We start from the raw sequence: 17,400 nt of genomic DNA, 5'->3' as shown, positions 1-17,400 counted from the left end.
AGGGTGAAAGTGGGCAGAGTCGGCTGGCAAGCCCAGACTGGATATTACACAGCCTCCAATAATTACAGCAAAAGGATCAACCTTGTTGCACAACAGGCGAAGCATTAGCTAACTACTGTCTGTCAGCCCCAATAAACTGGAACTCTTCTCACAAATAAATGCGTGCGCTCGACGGCCAAGAGATCTTAAAGTGGACTCGACTGGCATACTTTGTTAATTAAAGAGGTGACGAGGCAGCTTTGCTTCTGCCTGTCAGAGTTAGTGAAGGTGGGAGAGCTGCTGAACTATAATGTACTGTTGATTTAAATGTTGATTTAAACTTTATTCTACCTGAGAAGAGCATCAGGAGAACTTGTTTAGACATCTGAATACCACCTTCGGATGGAATCTGATAAGAGTTATGAGGTACCACTTTGACCACAACAGTTTTAATGATCAAGGCTGCCCTTACAAATGTAAAATAAATAAAGACTTTTGAATTTTAAGTAATTAATAGAAAAAATAACCATCAGGTGTTGATTAGTTGTATATAAATGGATTGTTGTCTTTATCGTCTGCAATGGTCAACACGTTTTTCAAAGGCTGCAACTCAAAAGAGATGATTTGAAAACTGTTTATAATTATGTATATAGCACGAATAAGTCCATGACTTACACATTAAAACGCCTTGTAAAACTGGTATTGTTGAAATAGTGAATTTGTACTCTTTTAAGGTGTACCAGATCTCACAGATTTTGCTATATCTTTATGCAGTTCAGACATGGAGGAATCATTTATTCACACAGCGCTGACATTCCGACAAACATTTACTCAACCAAAAACTTTCACAAGCCGGGAAACTTTTGTAACATCCAGTCAGTCTGTGGGAGGATGAAAAGGGCGTAAACTGGAGGAGGAGGACGGAGGTGGGCAGGATGAGGCAGACAAAGCGTTGGGTTGAACTCATTGATCAGCAGGGAACACTCTTCCTCCCTCGCTGTTTTTGTACATTTCAGTTTCTGCTTTTTACCAGATGCAATTTGCTGCTGTCTAGTAAGCAAGAGGAGGCTTCCTGATGACTCAAGGTGCACAGCACAGCGGTTCCAGTATTCAGAGCCGTCATTCACATCTCCACCTCCCCTCCCTCTTTTAAATTAGGACACTGTTTCTCTAACAAATAATACATAAAAAGTTGATATCTTAGGATGAGATCACATGACCTATTCGTCCCTCCTGTAGCAAGACTGTTAACAAAGTTGTTTTTGCTTGTGAGTTTCCTTCAGGTTGCCGTCAAGTTTCATCAAGTAACTAAAGACTTTTAAAGATCGGAACATCAAACTGCAGAACAATCACAAAAACCACAGCGCTTTTATGAGACTTAAATATCAAAGTGTTCATTTTAATTTGAAAGCTTGAACTTGTTCTAAAGTGTTACTTCAACAAAAATGAGTAAAAACCCTGCTAGTATCTGTTTTGTCTTCCTCTCTCTATCTTTCCACACACATCACGGAAACTCTGATGATTCATGCAACATGTCAACAATGATGTTCATCTACAACAGAAGAAAGAGATGCTCTGGATATGACTCAATCATTTATAACCTATTAATACAAAAATAGAGTTTATATTATTGTGTGTCGTGCCTGTCAACTTGCACCATGCACAGGAAACAAGAAAAACCAGATCCAGAGAGCTTTTTTGTGATAAGTTGATAATTATTAGTTGATAGTTTTGCTGTTAAGTGAATTATTGAATGACATAATTTCCAATTTGGGATAAATAAAGTATATATATATCCGACTAGTGAGTGTTTTACTTTTGTTGCAGCTCTTGAAACCAAACCATTTCCTTGTTCATCATAACTACACCTGAATTGTTGATAAGCCAATTTATGAAAAATGTTTTATTGCATGATTGCTGATTTATTTTGTTGCCTCCTAGAATATGATTTTACTTTTGAACTGTAGCTTCAAGAGGTTTGAAAATGTAATGGGCTCTGGGAAACAGTTTATGGACATTTTATAAACAATATAAGATATTGGCCTATTGAGAAAATAAGCAATTGATAATTAAAGTAATCCTTAGTTGCAGCGCTACTTTGTACTATCTTATTTCCTCTTGAATATTTATCAAATCTGCCTGAACAAGCATCCAGTATTCAACTGTACAAAAGATCTCTGCTTTGAGATAAACCAGATGTTACATGCAATTGATCTTTCTTTAAACTTTAATTAAGGCTTACTTTGACCAGAGTAAACATCACAAATGCTTATGTTAAATTTCACTCCAGAAGAAGTTTATGATGAGAGTTCATGATGTGCAGGTTAAATTGTGGGTGGGTAATATTAGTTTCCCTTTCATGTAAGATAGTAAGTCCCTCGTTTTGGAGAATCCAGTCCACCTTAAGATAAAACAATGACTTTCTTTCTACAAGTCTTAACACTGGCTTCAATGTTGAGCAGATTAGGAGGTAGGGGGGGTCAGTCAGAGTGACCTCAGAGTGAAAGGTCCCTCAGTGGCCCCCTGACTGTCACCAATGAAGGAATCTGTCTAATCACACACACACACACACACACACACACACACACACACACACACACACACACACACACACACACACACACAGCCACCCCCGGGGCAAAAACACAGACAGGATGGAGAGGCCGGGGCCCTCTGGAGGACACAAACACCACAAAAAAAAAAATCTACCCTCAATAATGAATAAGGGCAAAAACACAAAATGTGCAAAAAGCCCTCACACTACCTAATCATTTGCATGATTGAAAGCCTCGTTTTTTTTTTACTCACTCATGAATATTTTAGGCTAAAGAGAGAAAAAACACATCCTTTGGCTGAACAATGACAACATCCTCTACCTGCCATACAACACCTGCATGACTGATCCAAAACAAAAAGCTCAGTCATGTTTATGTAAACACAGAGGCTCACAAATGCATGAAATCAGTGAAGATGACACATGACACTAAAAAAGGGGAGAGTTCAATGTGCATTTTACCTGGCTCCAGACTGTGTCATTGTGCAGTGGCATATGAATTACTGAAATTAACGTTAAACCCTTCTGAGGAAAGGTGAGGAGGACACACCTACTCGTCCTTTATTTACTGTTGCTCGACCGAAACTAGACAAAGCTATGCTGTAGTCTCCGGTATCGCCTGCAGAGGTGGATCTGTCACAAAGCAAACACACCATACCTTAGAAATTCTTGGAGACAGGTGTCACAGAACCGATGTCCACAGGTAGACACTTGGACCGGTTCCCGCATCGCCTTGCTGCAGAGCGGACACTGGAACCGTCTCTTTGGCTTTTCCAGAAACTTGTAATCAAACCCGGGCATCGCTACAGGTTCCGTGGCTATTTCTCGGCCTTCTGCTGCAGGTTAAAAAGGTATTAATGTCCTCTTTTGATCCCTCAGTTAAGTCCCCCCTCCCCCTGAAAACGGGGCTATTTAGCTGCACTGCTGTTTAAGCCGATGAGGGGTTCATATCACGTCCCTTCCGCCACCGAGCGATCGGGCTTCAAGGAGACGATCACTCCCCGGGTTTTCCTCCTGCAGCCCCGGAGACTGATGGAAACAAAAGAGCGGCACGAGCGTCCAGGAAACGCTGCAGAAACGATCGCAGATTTTTCCCCAAAAGCGCTCTCCGTGCACTGTTAGAGCTCAGGGTTCATGTGTGGCCCTCTCCTCCTGCTCTGTGGATGCAGTACTGACAGCAGACTGTCACTGAGCACAATGCATAACCCAGGCTCCGTGTGGTTTAGGTGCACCGAGGCCCGCCTCCTCCTCCCCGCAGGAGGAGTCAAACGCTGAGACACTCCGTTCACACCATTTCATCCCCCTCTTATCTCTTTATAGACATTTAATTTGAGCTTTTGTGTGGCTGATCATCAAATGTTTGTTTTCCATGTCTGTGTTCAAATATTTACTACTCAATTGTCAGTTAATACCTAATTAAGTGCAATGATCCTGGCTTTCAAACTATTAAACATAGTACAGTCAAAAGTGTTGGAAGGTTTGTTTGTAATTTTTAAGTCAAAATCATATATTTTGTTTTAGTCAAATGTCTAATTGACCTAATATAGAAAGCTACAGCACAGTAAGAGGTGGAAGGTGCCCTCTGGTGGTTAAGCAGACACACACAATGAATATTATAGTACTATTTCTATGTATTTTTCTGTAAAATGTTGCGTTTATAAATAATAACAATACAACCTGACTGAGTATGTTAAGCTCATGCATATATTATAGAAAATGGGCGTGTTTTTGTGACAAAAGAGATAAAGAGCACATCCACATATTTATATATTTTTTTAACCTGCTGTATTGCCAAAGGATTACATCATCATTACATCATCACACAAGACTACAATGTCGAGGATCCATGTCCTCAGACAAGGTGTGAACAAATCTTCAGAAAGGAGTGATTATAACAAAAACGTGATCGTATTTTGAAAAATATTATAATTTCTATTAGAATCTTAATGAATAACACTGGAAGAAAAAAAACATGCATGTATAGATTAACTGTATTTTATGATGATATTTTATAATTCACTTAATTATACTCACCATTTCAAGATGGTGATGTATAGCTTGTCTTATTTTTTGGGCAACCTTCATGATAAGTATGTTTTCTTTATTTCAGACAAACATTAGCAGCCACAATAAATATGACCTTCTCTGAAATGCTTTACATCAATTTCTATTCAAAATGTAATTTCAGATACAGGATTTCACAAACACCGGTAAGAATAATTCTTTCTTATATTATTGGTACCTGCAAACATTCCACTGTACTGAAAAGTACACTCAAATACTTTGTGCAAATGTGAAGTACTTTACCTGAGTATTTCCATTTTAAGGTACTTGTATATTCAATCCACTACATTTCAGAGGCAAACATTGTACATTTCACTTCATGTATCTAACAGTCAGTTGCTTAGCAGATTAAAAAGGTATAATTTTTTTTTTTAAATACAAGAAATATAAAATTAGCCACACATTTGCCAGCTGCAACAAGTGATGCTTACACAATAGTTAATGCATCACTAATCATGATGAAAATAATAAAATATATATAATATGTACTTTTACTTTACATTTTTGAGTAAATAACTTGCAGAGTATGCATAGACTGTGGTATTGCTATTAAGATCTGAGTACTTCTACACCACATTGGCTTCAGCAGTTTTCCTTACTTAAAGGTGGGGTAGGTAAGTTTGAGAAACCGGCTCGAGATACACTTTTTGTTATATTCCATGGAATGCTCTTAACATCCCGATAGCAATGAATATCTAAAGTGCTTTGACAAAAAATCCATAAAAAATGTCATCTGTGGAAGCCGTAGTACTATAAAAAGCCCGACCAATCATTTTAGCCGACCCGGCTAAAATAACTGGATGGCCTACCTGCCTGTCAGCCTTCCATCTGTGCACAAACTTATCTCGTGCCCTCATTGGTCATGCGCGGGCTCTGTAAGGAAGTGGCAGATTTCTTCCGACTGTGTATTTTCAAATTCTAGCACACTCGAGCTGGTTTCTCCAAAATTACCTACCCCACATTTAACAGTCTTAGGTTATCTTATGAGTACAGGTCAAACAGTATATACCATTTCATATTTGAAATGTATTAACATAGCTAAAAACTAAAAAGATAGTCTTTGGCAAACCTTCCTCTCAACACTCTATACTTCCATAGTTGATTTCTAGTGTTTATCAGACAATAATTATGTCTTTAGAGTTTGTTAGAGCACTTATTTTCATAATACAGTATTCTGTGAGTGCCAAAGTGTCAAAGTGTGAGTTGTATGCTCTCTGTAGTGCTCTCAGGATTTCTACAATGGAACAAAAATGGTAGAATCCATCAATAAGAGCTGTTGACCTAGCAGATTTTGGATTTTGTTTGTTCCGTTATATTTGTTCACATATCATATCCTCCAGGACTTTCTTCCAACACTCCCCAATACAACCTGCCATATTGGATTGATTCTATAATTTATTTTAAAAACGACTTTACTTGTGACCAACCCCTGCCACCTGCTGAGTAGTGAACGAGGCACTATTTTCCGACACATTAAGTTTTAAAGATGAACACAACAGCGTTATCTGGTTTGAGCGCAGCCTTTGAGTTACAAATGTACCGGAGGACTAATCCAATAATATACAATGTGATCGCTGACGGCGTGATCGAGGTCACTGTGTTTGGTTCACTCGACTGATGACACTGAAGTGGCTTTCACTCTTCATAGGTGGCTTAAGGAAGCTCAAACCAGTTTGACTTTTTCTGGCCTTTATCATGCTAACTCTGCATGTGAGAGAGGACAATAGCTCTCCACATGAAAGCTGGCTAATGACATCCTGTAATCCATATTAAGTAGCTGACAGGGTTGCAACATTTCTCTTATCTAACCTGTTGTGACATACCTGCTGCTACACACAGCTTTTTTGTGCTTTTCTGTAAGATATCAAACTGTTGAACGAAACAAACAGAAGAGAGAAAAAAACTTGATGGAGAGGAAGACCAAGTGAGAATCTGAGGCCGCAGCTGCAGTGTGAAAGGAAATCTTTCAACTGCAGCACAGATGGGCCTCTGGGAAGAGTTATATTCAGAGGAAGCTTCACCTCAGGCCACTGCCAGACTGCAGGACGACTGCTAAGTGGGGGTGTGTTTGTTTTTAGGACAAAATCATCTCTGGACAGGTTCCTCAAGCAAAGCTGAAACAAGAGGGAAAGAGGGCAAAAGGTCAAGGGTCAGAACAGGAATTATTGTCAATAAAAGATGAATTGATTGACGAAGAATTAGTTGGCATCTACTTTGATAAATGATTTCAGTCATTTTTCTGAAAAAATGCTTAATGTTGATACAAGGATGTCGACATGGAGATGAATTTGGGATTTAAACGTTGTGCTTTTTTAAACATTATACATTTTTAAATGGGGTATTCAGGAGAGATGTGATTCCTCAGCAATCCGATATCAGGGTTACAGTGTTTCTATTTAGAATGCATTCATTTAGCAGTTTTAGTACATTAATTGTTAATTAATGAACTTTGAAAAAGTGTGGTACGGTAATTTTCGATAACTAAATTATGTTTTAGGTGAAATGTCTTTCACAGAGATCAGCTTCTTCACCAAACTATGATTTTCTTGGATAGATAATAAGATAAGCCTACAGAAGAAATAGTAATCAAACTGTTTTAGGTTTCTATTGCTTCCTTGTTTTCCGAAGACACAACTTCTACTCACTGTCGTTTCATGATACAGTATGGGTTAAATTGTTTGATATAATCAACATGTTGTGGTATTTATATACTGTAGTCTAAGTGTGATCTTTAAAAAAAAAAGTATATACACTTTTTTTTAACAAATTGTATGATAATCAGTTTTTGGTTTGGTCCAAACAGAATCACAGACCCTGCGAATGACCTATGAGTGTTAGTCAGTGTTAGTCCATGTCCTTGTCACATGGTGCAGTTCAATCAAACATTTAAACAGCAGCCGTGACGCCTGTAGCGAGGATTAACAACATCTCTGCTATTTATTAAACTGTGGTGCAGTTTAATCTCCTCTAAATCTGCAGCTATTTTCTATTTGGAGTGTAGAGAGACTTAATCCCACCTTCAGTTCTGTTTGTATTAGATTCTGTGTCACATTTGAGACAAAGAGGGATAAATTGCTGTTTTCTGCTCCTCCCAATTGGAAATCTATGGCCCAGTCACGAATGTCATGATTGCCATCAACAGCCACAAAGCAACATTAGGCTGATTTATTACTTTCGGACGTAGATAGAAAGGTCCTGATCGTGTGTAGCATGTAGTGACTGGACATGCTTAGACTTAATTCCAGTATGAAACAAAGCTGTAGTCACGTCTTTAGCCTTAGAGCTTTAAAACGTACAAATGAGTCCTTTCACAATTCTTCATAAACATGCATCTCTGTCGACGCTATCAGGAGGCTTGTCTCAAGTTCAGCCTGTCTTTCATCTGGGGATTAGCACTCTCAGTTACATTTCACCACCATCCCAACATCTCACAGTGTTTGTTAACAAAGGCTAATAAGCGAAATATTACGTTTCACTGCCAGCAGGGTGTTGCCATGACAACAAGCTACCGATGTCACCGTGAATGGGTGACTTTCGTCAAGCTGCACCGCCTTTGGTATCCCAGAATCCTCCTCTTTTCTTCCGAGGCGGCCGCGGGCACCCTTTCCCCAGGTGTACACCTCCCCATCTGTGGAGAGCAGGGGGAGAAGGAGCGGGTCACTGTTTCTGATGAATTCATTCACACAAATATTTAACTGGCGGCTTTGTCTCTCATGCAGTGGTGGCAAAATGACGATCTGAAGGGAGTTAAAGCTGAACAAAGATTTTCTTCAACAAAGAAAGACTGCAGGCGTGGTGGCCACTGCTGACTACCCCCCCCCCCCCCCCCNCACCCCCGGACATTTTATCCACATATTGTACACAACGATTTAACCTTCAGATCATTTCAGTTTGAAACTTGCAGACATTTTAAAATTCATCACAGTGATCATTTAATCAGCTCTCTCTTTTGCTTACTATGTGGTCACTTAGTTGCTCACAGGGATTGAAATGGGTGACTTTCCTTAAGATCCTCCTCTTTCCCTCCAGAGCAGCTAAACCACAGATATTTAAGAAATGTTGTCTCAACTCAGAACTGAGAGTAACCCTGTTATATTTACTCCATCAACTCCTACTCATACATGACGTGAGGGATTAACAATGATGGAGAATACAGAGTTTCTCCTTTGCTTCCTTTGTGAAGAAATGCTTGTAGAAATCATCAATCTAAAGTCAGCTGACAGCAAGCATTTTATCGCAAAATCATCAAATTAACATTTTCCTTTCTTAGACCATTTGTTCATGCTTATAATTTGACTTCCGGGTATAATAACCAGACAATATAGCTTCTGTATGAAACGCTTTTATGTTTTAAGATTGACAGTATTTCCTGATCTTTCCACGCTAGTACATTTCCTGTTAAGTGCCCTTAAAATGAGACAATCAAAACATATAGATAAATATATTACATTTTAGTCTCTTCTACTCACCAGATCCGATAGCCAAGGTGAAAGCGTCTCCACAGGCGGCCATGGTGATGCCCTGCAGCCCGGGCACCAGGTAGGGAACACGGCTGCTGCGACGGGAGCTGCAGCCCATCTGACCGTGCTGGTTGCTGCCGAACGTAAAACACTCACCCCTCTCTGCAAAATGTGGTTGAAAGTATCAGTAATAAGACTTCGACACAATAAATGTCTTGGGTAGGGCAAAATATCATAGATCATTGACAATATAGATATCTTGTTCCAAAGTCTGATACAAAATATGTCAATTGATACAATAATACTAATAATAATATAATATTTGTACCTGTGACTGCAACAGAATGGGCTGTCCCAATGTCAATGTGAACAATCTTCTCACTGTCGAGTGGGGCTGATTGGACATGAGTGTAAGAGTTGACTTCTTCTAACTGATCCGAGGGATTTGATTCCTCTCCAGCTGTTATTATATCCAACCCGAGCTTATTGAACCTGATCACAACAAAATAACAACCAAGGTACTTTAAAACACAAATCTAAAATGCATGTTTATCACAGAAACCTTTAACACTGTTTCCTTGTGTAGTTCATGTACCTGCTGAGTCATATGAACAATGCCATTTCTATTAGGACCTGAAATTAACTCTGTTGTGTTCACTGTCTTACTTATGCACTTATCTACATCCGGTCCAACACCTCACTGAACGAGACGGATAATGATGACAGAAGAGTGTTTGTCATTTAAGGAGAATGCTGACTCACAGGTTGTGCACCAGATAAGTGTCTCAGTGTTTCGTGTTCTTTAATCTATCACCAACACATGCACACAAACAAGTTATTTGACCGCTGTTTCACCGCAGATCATTAGCTCATGTCCGTCACTGAAATGCCTACCGAAACTAATGGCAATTGTCTTTTTTTTTAATGCGAAAATATAGAGTAATTACCTGTTGCTTCCACAGGCCACAATGCCGTACTGGGTGCTGATAATCATTGAGCAGTCGACTCCACAAATCACCCTCTGGGCCTCAAATTCCACAGGTAAACACACCTGCCGTGGACAGTTGTGGGAGTCTTGGTTACCTAGCCCGAGGCGACCTTCCAACAGAAATGACAGAAACTCAACAATCAAACTGTGTGTTGAGATAATGCTGTCATAAATCAATCCAAACAAACACCAAAAGATGGATAGTAAGATAGATTTTAAAACAACCGGATCATTAACTCTATACCATTGTCTCCTCTTCCCCAGGCAAATACTTCTCTTTCATTGGTCACAGCGACTACGTGGGAAGCACCACAGGACATCTGAACCAGCTCGTAGCCGAGGAGGGCCTCAACTATCTTTGGCTGAGCAAAAAGAAAACAGAGAGAAAAAGATATGTCATCTTTGTCGTGTTTTAATCACAAATCTAAAGCGACATGTCGTCCTGGTTACCCAGTGTAAGTATTCAATATATCATATAAATGCAACATTCAATTAATGCCAGGGACCTCTGTTGCATTTCTAATGATTCTCCTTCTCCACTTCATTACTAACTATCTGTCCAATAAAATTACATTTTTTTACTTAAATATTTTGACAAGAAATGCACATGATAGCAACATTAGTAATCTGCTTCAAAGGCACATACAGTATGAATTACACATCCCCAACTTGAATATTGCTCATTGTATTGGAATACCAAAGAGGTTGATGTTTTGAAATGAATTGGATGTAGATGGTGGTGTGACATTGAATACTTTTTAAGTATTCAAATAAGAATATAAGAATATTGAAGTACTGACAACTTTTGTTTACATACTTTTAATACAAATCCAATGAATAAACTAAATTCCCCATTTGCAACTCTACCAGTCTCATACAACAGTCATTGTTTAATACCTTATAAGGGGTTTAATGTTTGTATTAAAACTGTTTTAGAGATACAATGATTCAACTTTGCATAGGGATTGTGTTGCTGTTTAAAAATAATGCATTTCACTAGGAGTTGTTTCTAATATTTAGCCTAATTGATACAAACAACAACACAATATTATAAACCCTGGTAGAATCGATTGTAGTGCTCTTGTACTAGGCTGCATTCCTTTAAATTGGTGAATCTTAAAAACTGTCGACTGAGTGTATATTTAGTCTAAGTATTTCCCTTTGAATGGTGGGTACCTGTGTTACATCATTGAAGTTTCCATGTCCCAGACAGCCGTTGCTCCCACTTCCAAACGTCATAATAATGCCCCTGTCTGCAAATTAAAAATAAAATGAAGGGATTAAAGACACTAGTCTCTACAGTGAAAAGTGATGAAAGAGAGGGAAGGGTCTTTAATCCTGTGTTATCTGTTTCACATTAGACACAGACTGACAACAGCCTCCTAATGCACACTCACTAACAGAGCACACCAGTTTAATCTCATGGAAAACTATTTCCAAACTGCTAGGCAAGCAGAGAGGTTACATTGCAAGTGGATCCACACTATCTGATCAAGTCTGGAAAAAGAGCTGACAGCACCCTTTTATTTGCACGTTTGAATGCTGCCTCAGACTCGACTTTTGAGGAAGGGAAACAGAGAATAAATATTGATTTCCTTTAAAAGAGCTCCTAAAAATCAGAAGGGTCCACCAACCTGTCATGCAGGTGGTAAAAAGATCGCCACAGGACACAGACTTGATGGTAACTCCAGACTGACCCTCAAGGAAACGTGAAATGAACTGAGGCTGCAGCTGCTCCACCACACCGGGCAGACCGGCCTCACCAGAACCCACTGATGGAGCCTGTGACAATAAATATTATATGTCTTAATGGAGGGAAAAAGGTGAGGATTTAACTGTTTCAAATAATACATAGGAATCATATTTTGATACTGCCGGTATAAAAATATGACATGAGAAAGTAAGAATTAGCTCTCTTATACGCCGACAGAAACCTTTAATACGTCATGTTTAACACCCTCCAGCAGTTACTTTTTTATGTTAAGTACTGATAATTCCCAGCATGTCTTGATTTAACTACAGAAAATCCAATCCAAAAACATGGGGATGCTGACTACTTGCACTGAAGAAACTGCTGGTGTGGAACTTGCTATCTATGTCTATTTAACAATATATTATGGCTGTTTAGACGACAGGGATGCTTTTGAGGGGCTTGACACAATAACCAAATGTGTACCATTAATATTCGAGATAATAATAATAATAATCTACAACAAAAGAACATTAAAATGTCTTTGGTCATCAACAGGTTGGCCCAGGAGTGCAGAATAGGTCTTCCTTGATAGTGGAAGATGTAGGATTTTTCCTTTAATGCATTACTTCAGGACTTTGTGAGAGAAGCGTTGTATGAACCTCGAAAAATATAAAACATGTTCAGGTTTACACAGACCTCCCATGTAATCAGACGGCCAGACTTGGTCACCCCCATCCTCTGAGTGCGGCCCAGAGACACTTGAAGCACCTCGGTGTTGAGCATCGGCAGTCGGAGAGGTGCTGAGATTCCACTTCCCCACGTGTACACTGACGACAGCAGGAGAGAATGAACCTTCCCTGACCCTAAACCCACTGATCCATCTGTTAGAAATAACAATTAAGTGTGAAATTAAAGTTCTATTTTCAACCTGGTACAGCTAGTTCTGTCGTCAAATAATGGTGTGGTAATTCTGACCTCTGGACCTGTTGGTAGGAACTCTGCCTCCTTGTCTACCCTGAGTTCCAGTGTGCATACTAGACAGCGGTTTCTCAATCCTTGAACATAGAAGAACAAATAACTATTATAACACAAAACACAATTTAGGAAAACTTATTCTAAAATCACGTGTGTTAAAATGTCTGTCTAGACAATAGTCATGCATTTAGGAAGTACCGGCGCATTTTGACGTTGCCTATATCCGTGTAGAGATTTAGCAGGGGCCTGATGCATACAGGGAGAGCCATTATTTCATTAAGCTGGGGCCGTTTGGATGGATCCAGATTGAGCATGTGGAGGATGAGCTGTCGCAGCTCTGGGCTGTACCGGTCGGAAATTGGAGCAAATGTTCCACTCATGATCTTTAGAACGAGTGCGGGTAGATTCTGAAAGAAATATAAAAGATTTATAGACAAAAATTACATAATTCACTATAAATACAGTGGGGCAAAAAAGTATTTAGTCAGCCACCAATTGTGCAAGTTCTCCCACTTAAAAAGATGAGAGGCCTGTAATTTTCATCTTAGGTATACCTCAACCATGAGAGACAGAATGAGAAAAATAAAATCAAGAAAATCACATTGTCTGATTTTTAAAGAATTTATTTGCAAATTATGGTGGACAATAAGTATTTGGTCAATAACAAAAGTTAATCTCAATACTTTGTTATATACCCTTTGTTGGCAATGACAGAGGTCAAACGTTTTCCGTAAGTCTTCACCAGGTTTTCACACACTGTTGCTGGTATTTTGGCCCATTCCTCCATGCAGATCTCCTCTAGAGCAGTGATGTTTTGGGGCTGTCGCTGGGCAACACGACTTTCAACTCCCTCCAAAGATTTTCTATGGGGTTGAGATCTGGAGACTGGCTAGGCCACTCCAGGACCTTGAAATGCTTCTTACGAAGCCACTCCTTCGTTGCCCGGGCGGTGTGTTTGGGATCATTGTCATGCTGAAAGACCCAGCCACGTTTCATCTTCAATGCCCTTGCTGATGGAAGGAGGTTGTCACTCAAAATCTCACGATACATGGCCCCATTCATTCTTTCCTTTACATGGATCAGTCGTCCTGGTCCCTTTTGCAGAAAAACAGCCCCAAATCATGATGTTTCCACCCCCATGTTTCACAGTAGGTATGGTGTTCTTTGGATGCAACTCAGCATTCTTTCTCCTCCTAAACACGTCTACGTTGAGTTTTTTACCAAAAAGTTTCTAATTTTGGTTTCTATCTGACCATATGACATTCTCCCAATCCTCTTCTGGATCGATCTAAATGCTACTCTAGCAAACTTCAGACGGCCTGGACATGTACTGGCTTAAGCAGGGGGACACGTCTGGCACTGCAGGATTTGAGTCCCTGGCGGCGTAGTGTGTTACTGATGGTAGCCTTTGTTACTTTGGTCCCAGCTCTCTGCAGGTCATTGACTAGGTCCCCCCGTGTGGTTCTGGGATTTTTGCTCACCGTTCTTGTGATCATTTTGACCCCACGGGGTGAGATCTTGCGTGGAGCCCCAGATCGAGGGAGATTATCAGTGGTCTTGTATGTCTTCCATTTTCTAATAATTGCTCCCACAGTTGATTTCTTCACACCAAGCTGCTTACCTATTGCAGATTCAGTCTTCCCAGCCTGGTGCATGTCTACAATTTTGTTTCTGTAGTCCTTTGACAGCTCTTTGGTCTTGGCCATAGTGGAGTTTGGAGTGTGACTGTTTGAGGTTGTGGACAGGTGTCTTTTATACTGATAACGAGTTCAAACAGGTGCCACTAATACAGTTAACAAGTGGAGGACAGAGGAGGCTCTTAAAGAAGAAGTTACAGGTCTGTGAGAGCCAGAAATCTTGTTTGTTTGTAGGTGACCAAATACTTATTTTCCACCATAATTTGCAAATAAATTCTTTAAAAATCAGACAATGTGATTTTCTTTTCTCATTTTGTCTCTCATAGTTGAGGTATACCTAGGATGAAGATTACAGGCCTCTCTCATCTTTTTAAGTGGGAGAACTTTCACAATTGGTGGCTGACTAAATACTTTTTGCCCCACTGTATGTACAATCCTTGCCGAAGGAATAAGATATTCTCTTTAGTGGCCATCTTTGGAGCTTGAAGTGGATATACTTCAAACCAACACAAACTAAGTAAGACTCGAATCATTACAACCAAGTAGGCAAGGTTCTTTTTGTAAATACAATGTTTTGCTTACCGCAGCCTCGAAGGCTCTCTTGAGGCTCGCTAGCTCATAGAGCACACAGCCCAAGGCCCAGATGTCACTCTTCTGGTTATATGGCTTTCCTTCACACAACTCTGGGGAGATGTAACATGGGGTCCCAACAACCTGCAAGTAAGAAGAAGGGCATTCATTTGTGCAAACACATTTTAGGATTCAACACATCAGGATAAGTTTGTTGTTGAAGTATTTCAACTCCCAAATCAATGGCACATCAGCTCACCGTATAAGCTTTGCTCTTGCTGACAAGGATTTTGGAGATACCAAAGTCACCAATTTTGACGATCATCTGGTGCTTGTCAAGAAGAATATTCTGAGTCTTAAGGTCTCTGTGCAAGATCAGTTTGTTGTGGACGTGGTACAGGGCAAGTAAGATCTGCACAAAGAAGTGAAGGATAGTGTCCTCGTCCAGCAGGGAGTTACAACGCTTCTGTATGTAATCCGCCAGAGTTCCACCTGCATGAAGAAAACAATGACATAATGAACAATAAAGATGATGCTCATGAAACCATAACTAAATGATTCCAAGGTAATAAAAGGACATTAAATCAAAAAGGTTAAAATGACAATATATCTAACACTTGTCTCAAACAGACTTTTGACAAAATAACAAATATTTGTACTTAAAACAAAGTAAAGACAGATAAAACATTCTAAGAAGATTTTAAAAACAGAAACAGACGGATAAAACATGATGACATCATGTGAAGGAGAAAAGGTATGGGGCCCTCCAGCAATAAACCATGGGAAAATTGCAGTTTGATAATGAACAAAAGGGGGATCGTGTAATAAGATATTACTGTAAACGTACCTGGTGCATACTCCATAGCTATCATGAGGGCTTTGTCTTCTAGGAAATTCTCATAGTACTCTATAATATTTGGATGGTTGAGCAGTTTAAGGACTTGACACTCGTTCTGAGCCGACAGACGTTCGTCTCGTGACATCTGCTCCACTGGGATTTCCTTCAGGATGACAAAGGCCCCGTCACCTCGCCTGCGGCACAGGTGAACAATACTGACAGGGGAGGAAAGGGAAAATAAATCAAATCGAGTTTTATTTATAAAGAACATTTAAAAGCGATTTTTGGTTGAGCCAAAGTGCTGTACATGTAATAAAAACACATTACTACAATCACAATAAAAGACAATAGTATATTTTGTGTCATAAACGATATCGTAGTTGCGACAGTGAATTGGCAGTAGTTTTATTTTTAAAGCAAGCATCCTGTATGATTCGAGGAAAAAATGAATTGTTATAAAATTGCCTGTATCCTTTACTTATGTAAAGATAGATAGCGTTGGAGGGTGAAACCCTCTTTAACGGTCACACGTGCAGAGCACACAGCACACACAGTGAAATGTGGTCTCTACTAGGAGCAGTATATACCAATTTGTGCTAAACTATATAAAAAACTAAAATTATTTCTGAACTCTTTGTTATGTATGCTGATTGTTTAGTGGTTCCCTTCAAAAAGAGGAAAAATAACAGACTGGGAGGAATGGATGAAGAAGTAATTAAACACTTATACAACGATATCTTCATGTTGCAGCGAGGGAATAAACAGCAATATGGCTCACAAATGTCTTTCATACAGGCTCATTCAAACTCATATTATGTGGTTACATTAAGAGTGGTAAGTGTACAACTGTTATCTACAACATAATTGGAATAACTTGTTTCTACAAGTGACTATGTAGAAAGGACTACATTAGGGCTGCCCTCTGAAAAGTTGAAGCCCAAATAGTCTGAAAAAGTCGTTTAAATATCACTTCATTGTAGCTACAGTTGTAAATTACCTGAGTGAGTATGCCTTACAACAATACCTCCGATGCATATTTAACGTAGCAGAGTAGTCTGTTCATCTTTAGGATGCATTTAGTTACGTTACAGTATGTTTGATGAACTTTTCCAGCAACTTGTTGTCTTGATGTAACAACAGTGTCTTCCAGCTGTGGAGTATATTCACTCAGTTCAAATAAGGCTATTGTAAAAGGCCAAAACTCAGGGCAACTAACCCGAAATAAGATAACTAGCTAGCCTCCACTAACTGCAGGCCAAAACAGACCTACAAAGTTTGAAGCCCAGGATGACTTCAGCAGTAGGTTACATCACATAGCTAGCTTTGATTGACTTTTATCTACCCTCTGATGGTTTATTTGTAAAGTAATCGTTAGCTTTCTAAACATGTTTTCTTCTGAGGGCGGCGCACATTCGACAGATTCCGTTACATTTATGAGGATAAAGAAAGTTCTACCTTTATGAATGTACGCCTGACAACACCACATGTTCTAACATACAGTTGGATTAAGAGGCGTGTGTAACACAAAAAGCTCCAAAGTGTAAATAATCTCAGAGTTTACCCGAAAGCTCCTCTCCCGACAACTTTGATTTTCTCATACTTCTCCATCGCTGCTCCCAAACGTTTCCGTCGTCTCCAGGCA

The 17,400-nt window shown here is 39.5% G+C and overlaps 2 protein-coding genes across 2 annotated transcripts in view; both read right to left on the bottom strand.

The window, feature by feature from the left end:
• traf4a (tnf receptor-associated factor 4a) overlaps positions 1-3,718 on the bottom strand; it is a 32,423-nt gene extending 28,705 nt beyond the window's left edge. Inside the window, exon 1 of the mRNA XM_010773826.1 lies at positions 3,192-3,718. Coding sequence (XP_010772128.1) covers positions 3,192-3,334 — 143 coding nt within the window. The 5' untranslated portion in view covers positions 3,335-3,718. The remainder of the gene's footprint in view (positions 1-3,191) is intronic.
• Positions 3,719-5,986: 2,268 nt separating this feature from the next.
• Positions 5,987-17,400, bottom strand: nek8 (NIMA-related kinase 8). The gene is made up of 15 exons (XM_010773815.1): positions 17,320-17,400; positions 15,768-15,973; positions 15,180-15,412; positions 14,933-15,064; positions 12,912-13,120; positions 12,714-12,793; positions 12,435-12,619; positions 11,680-11,827; positions 11,222-11,298; positions 10,290-10,407; positions 10,005-10,155; positions 9,386-9,549; positions 9,067-9,219; positions 8,067-8,225; positions 5,987-6,711 (listed from the first exon to the last, which is right to left on the bottom strand). Exons 1-15 carry the CDS (start codon positions 17,364-17,366, stop codon positions 6,683-6,685), a joined length of 2,091 nt encoding a protein of 696 aa, XP_010772117.1. The 5' UTR covers positions 17,367-17,400; the 3' UTR covers positions 5,987-6,682.

This window comes from Notothenia coriiceps, unplaced genomic scaffold, assembly GCF_000735185.1.
Source record: "Notothenia coriiceps isolate Sejong01 unplaced genomic scaffold, NC01 NC01_scaffold00000339, whole genome shotgun sequence".
NCBI lineage: Eukaryota > Metazoa > Chordata > Actinopteri > Perciformes > Nototheniidae > Notothenia > Notothenia coriiceps.
The sequence above is the reverse complement of the archived record's forward strand: the minus strand, read 5'-3'. Positions and strand labels throughout refer to the sequence as shown.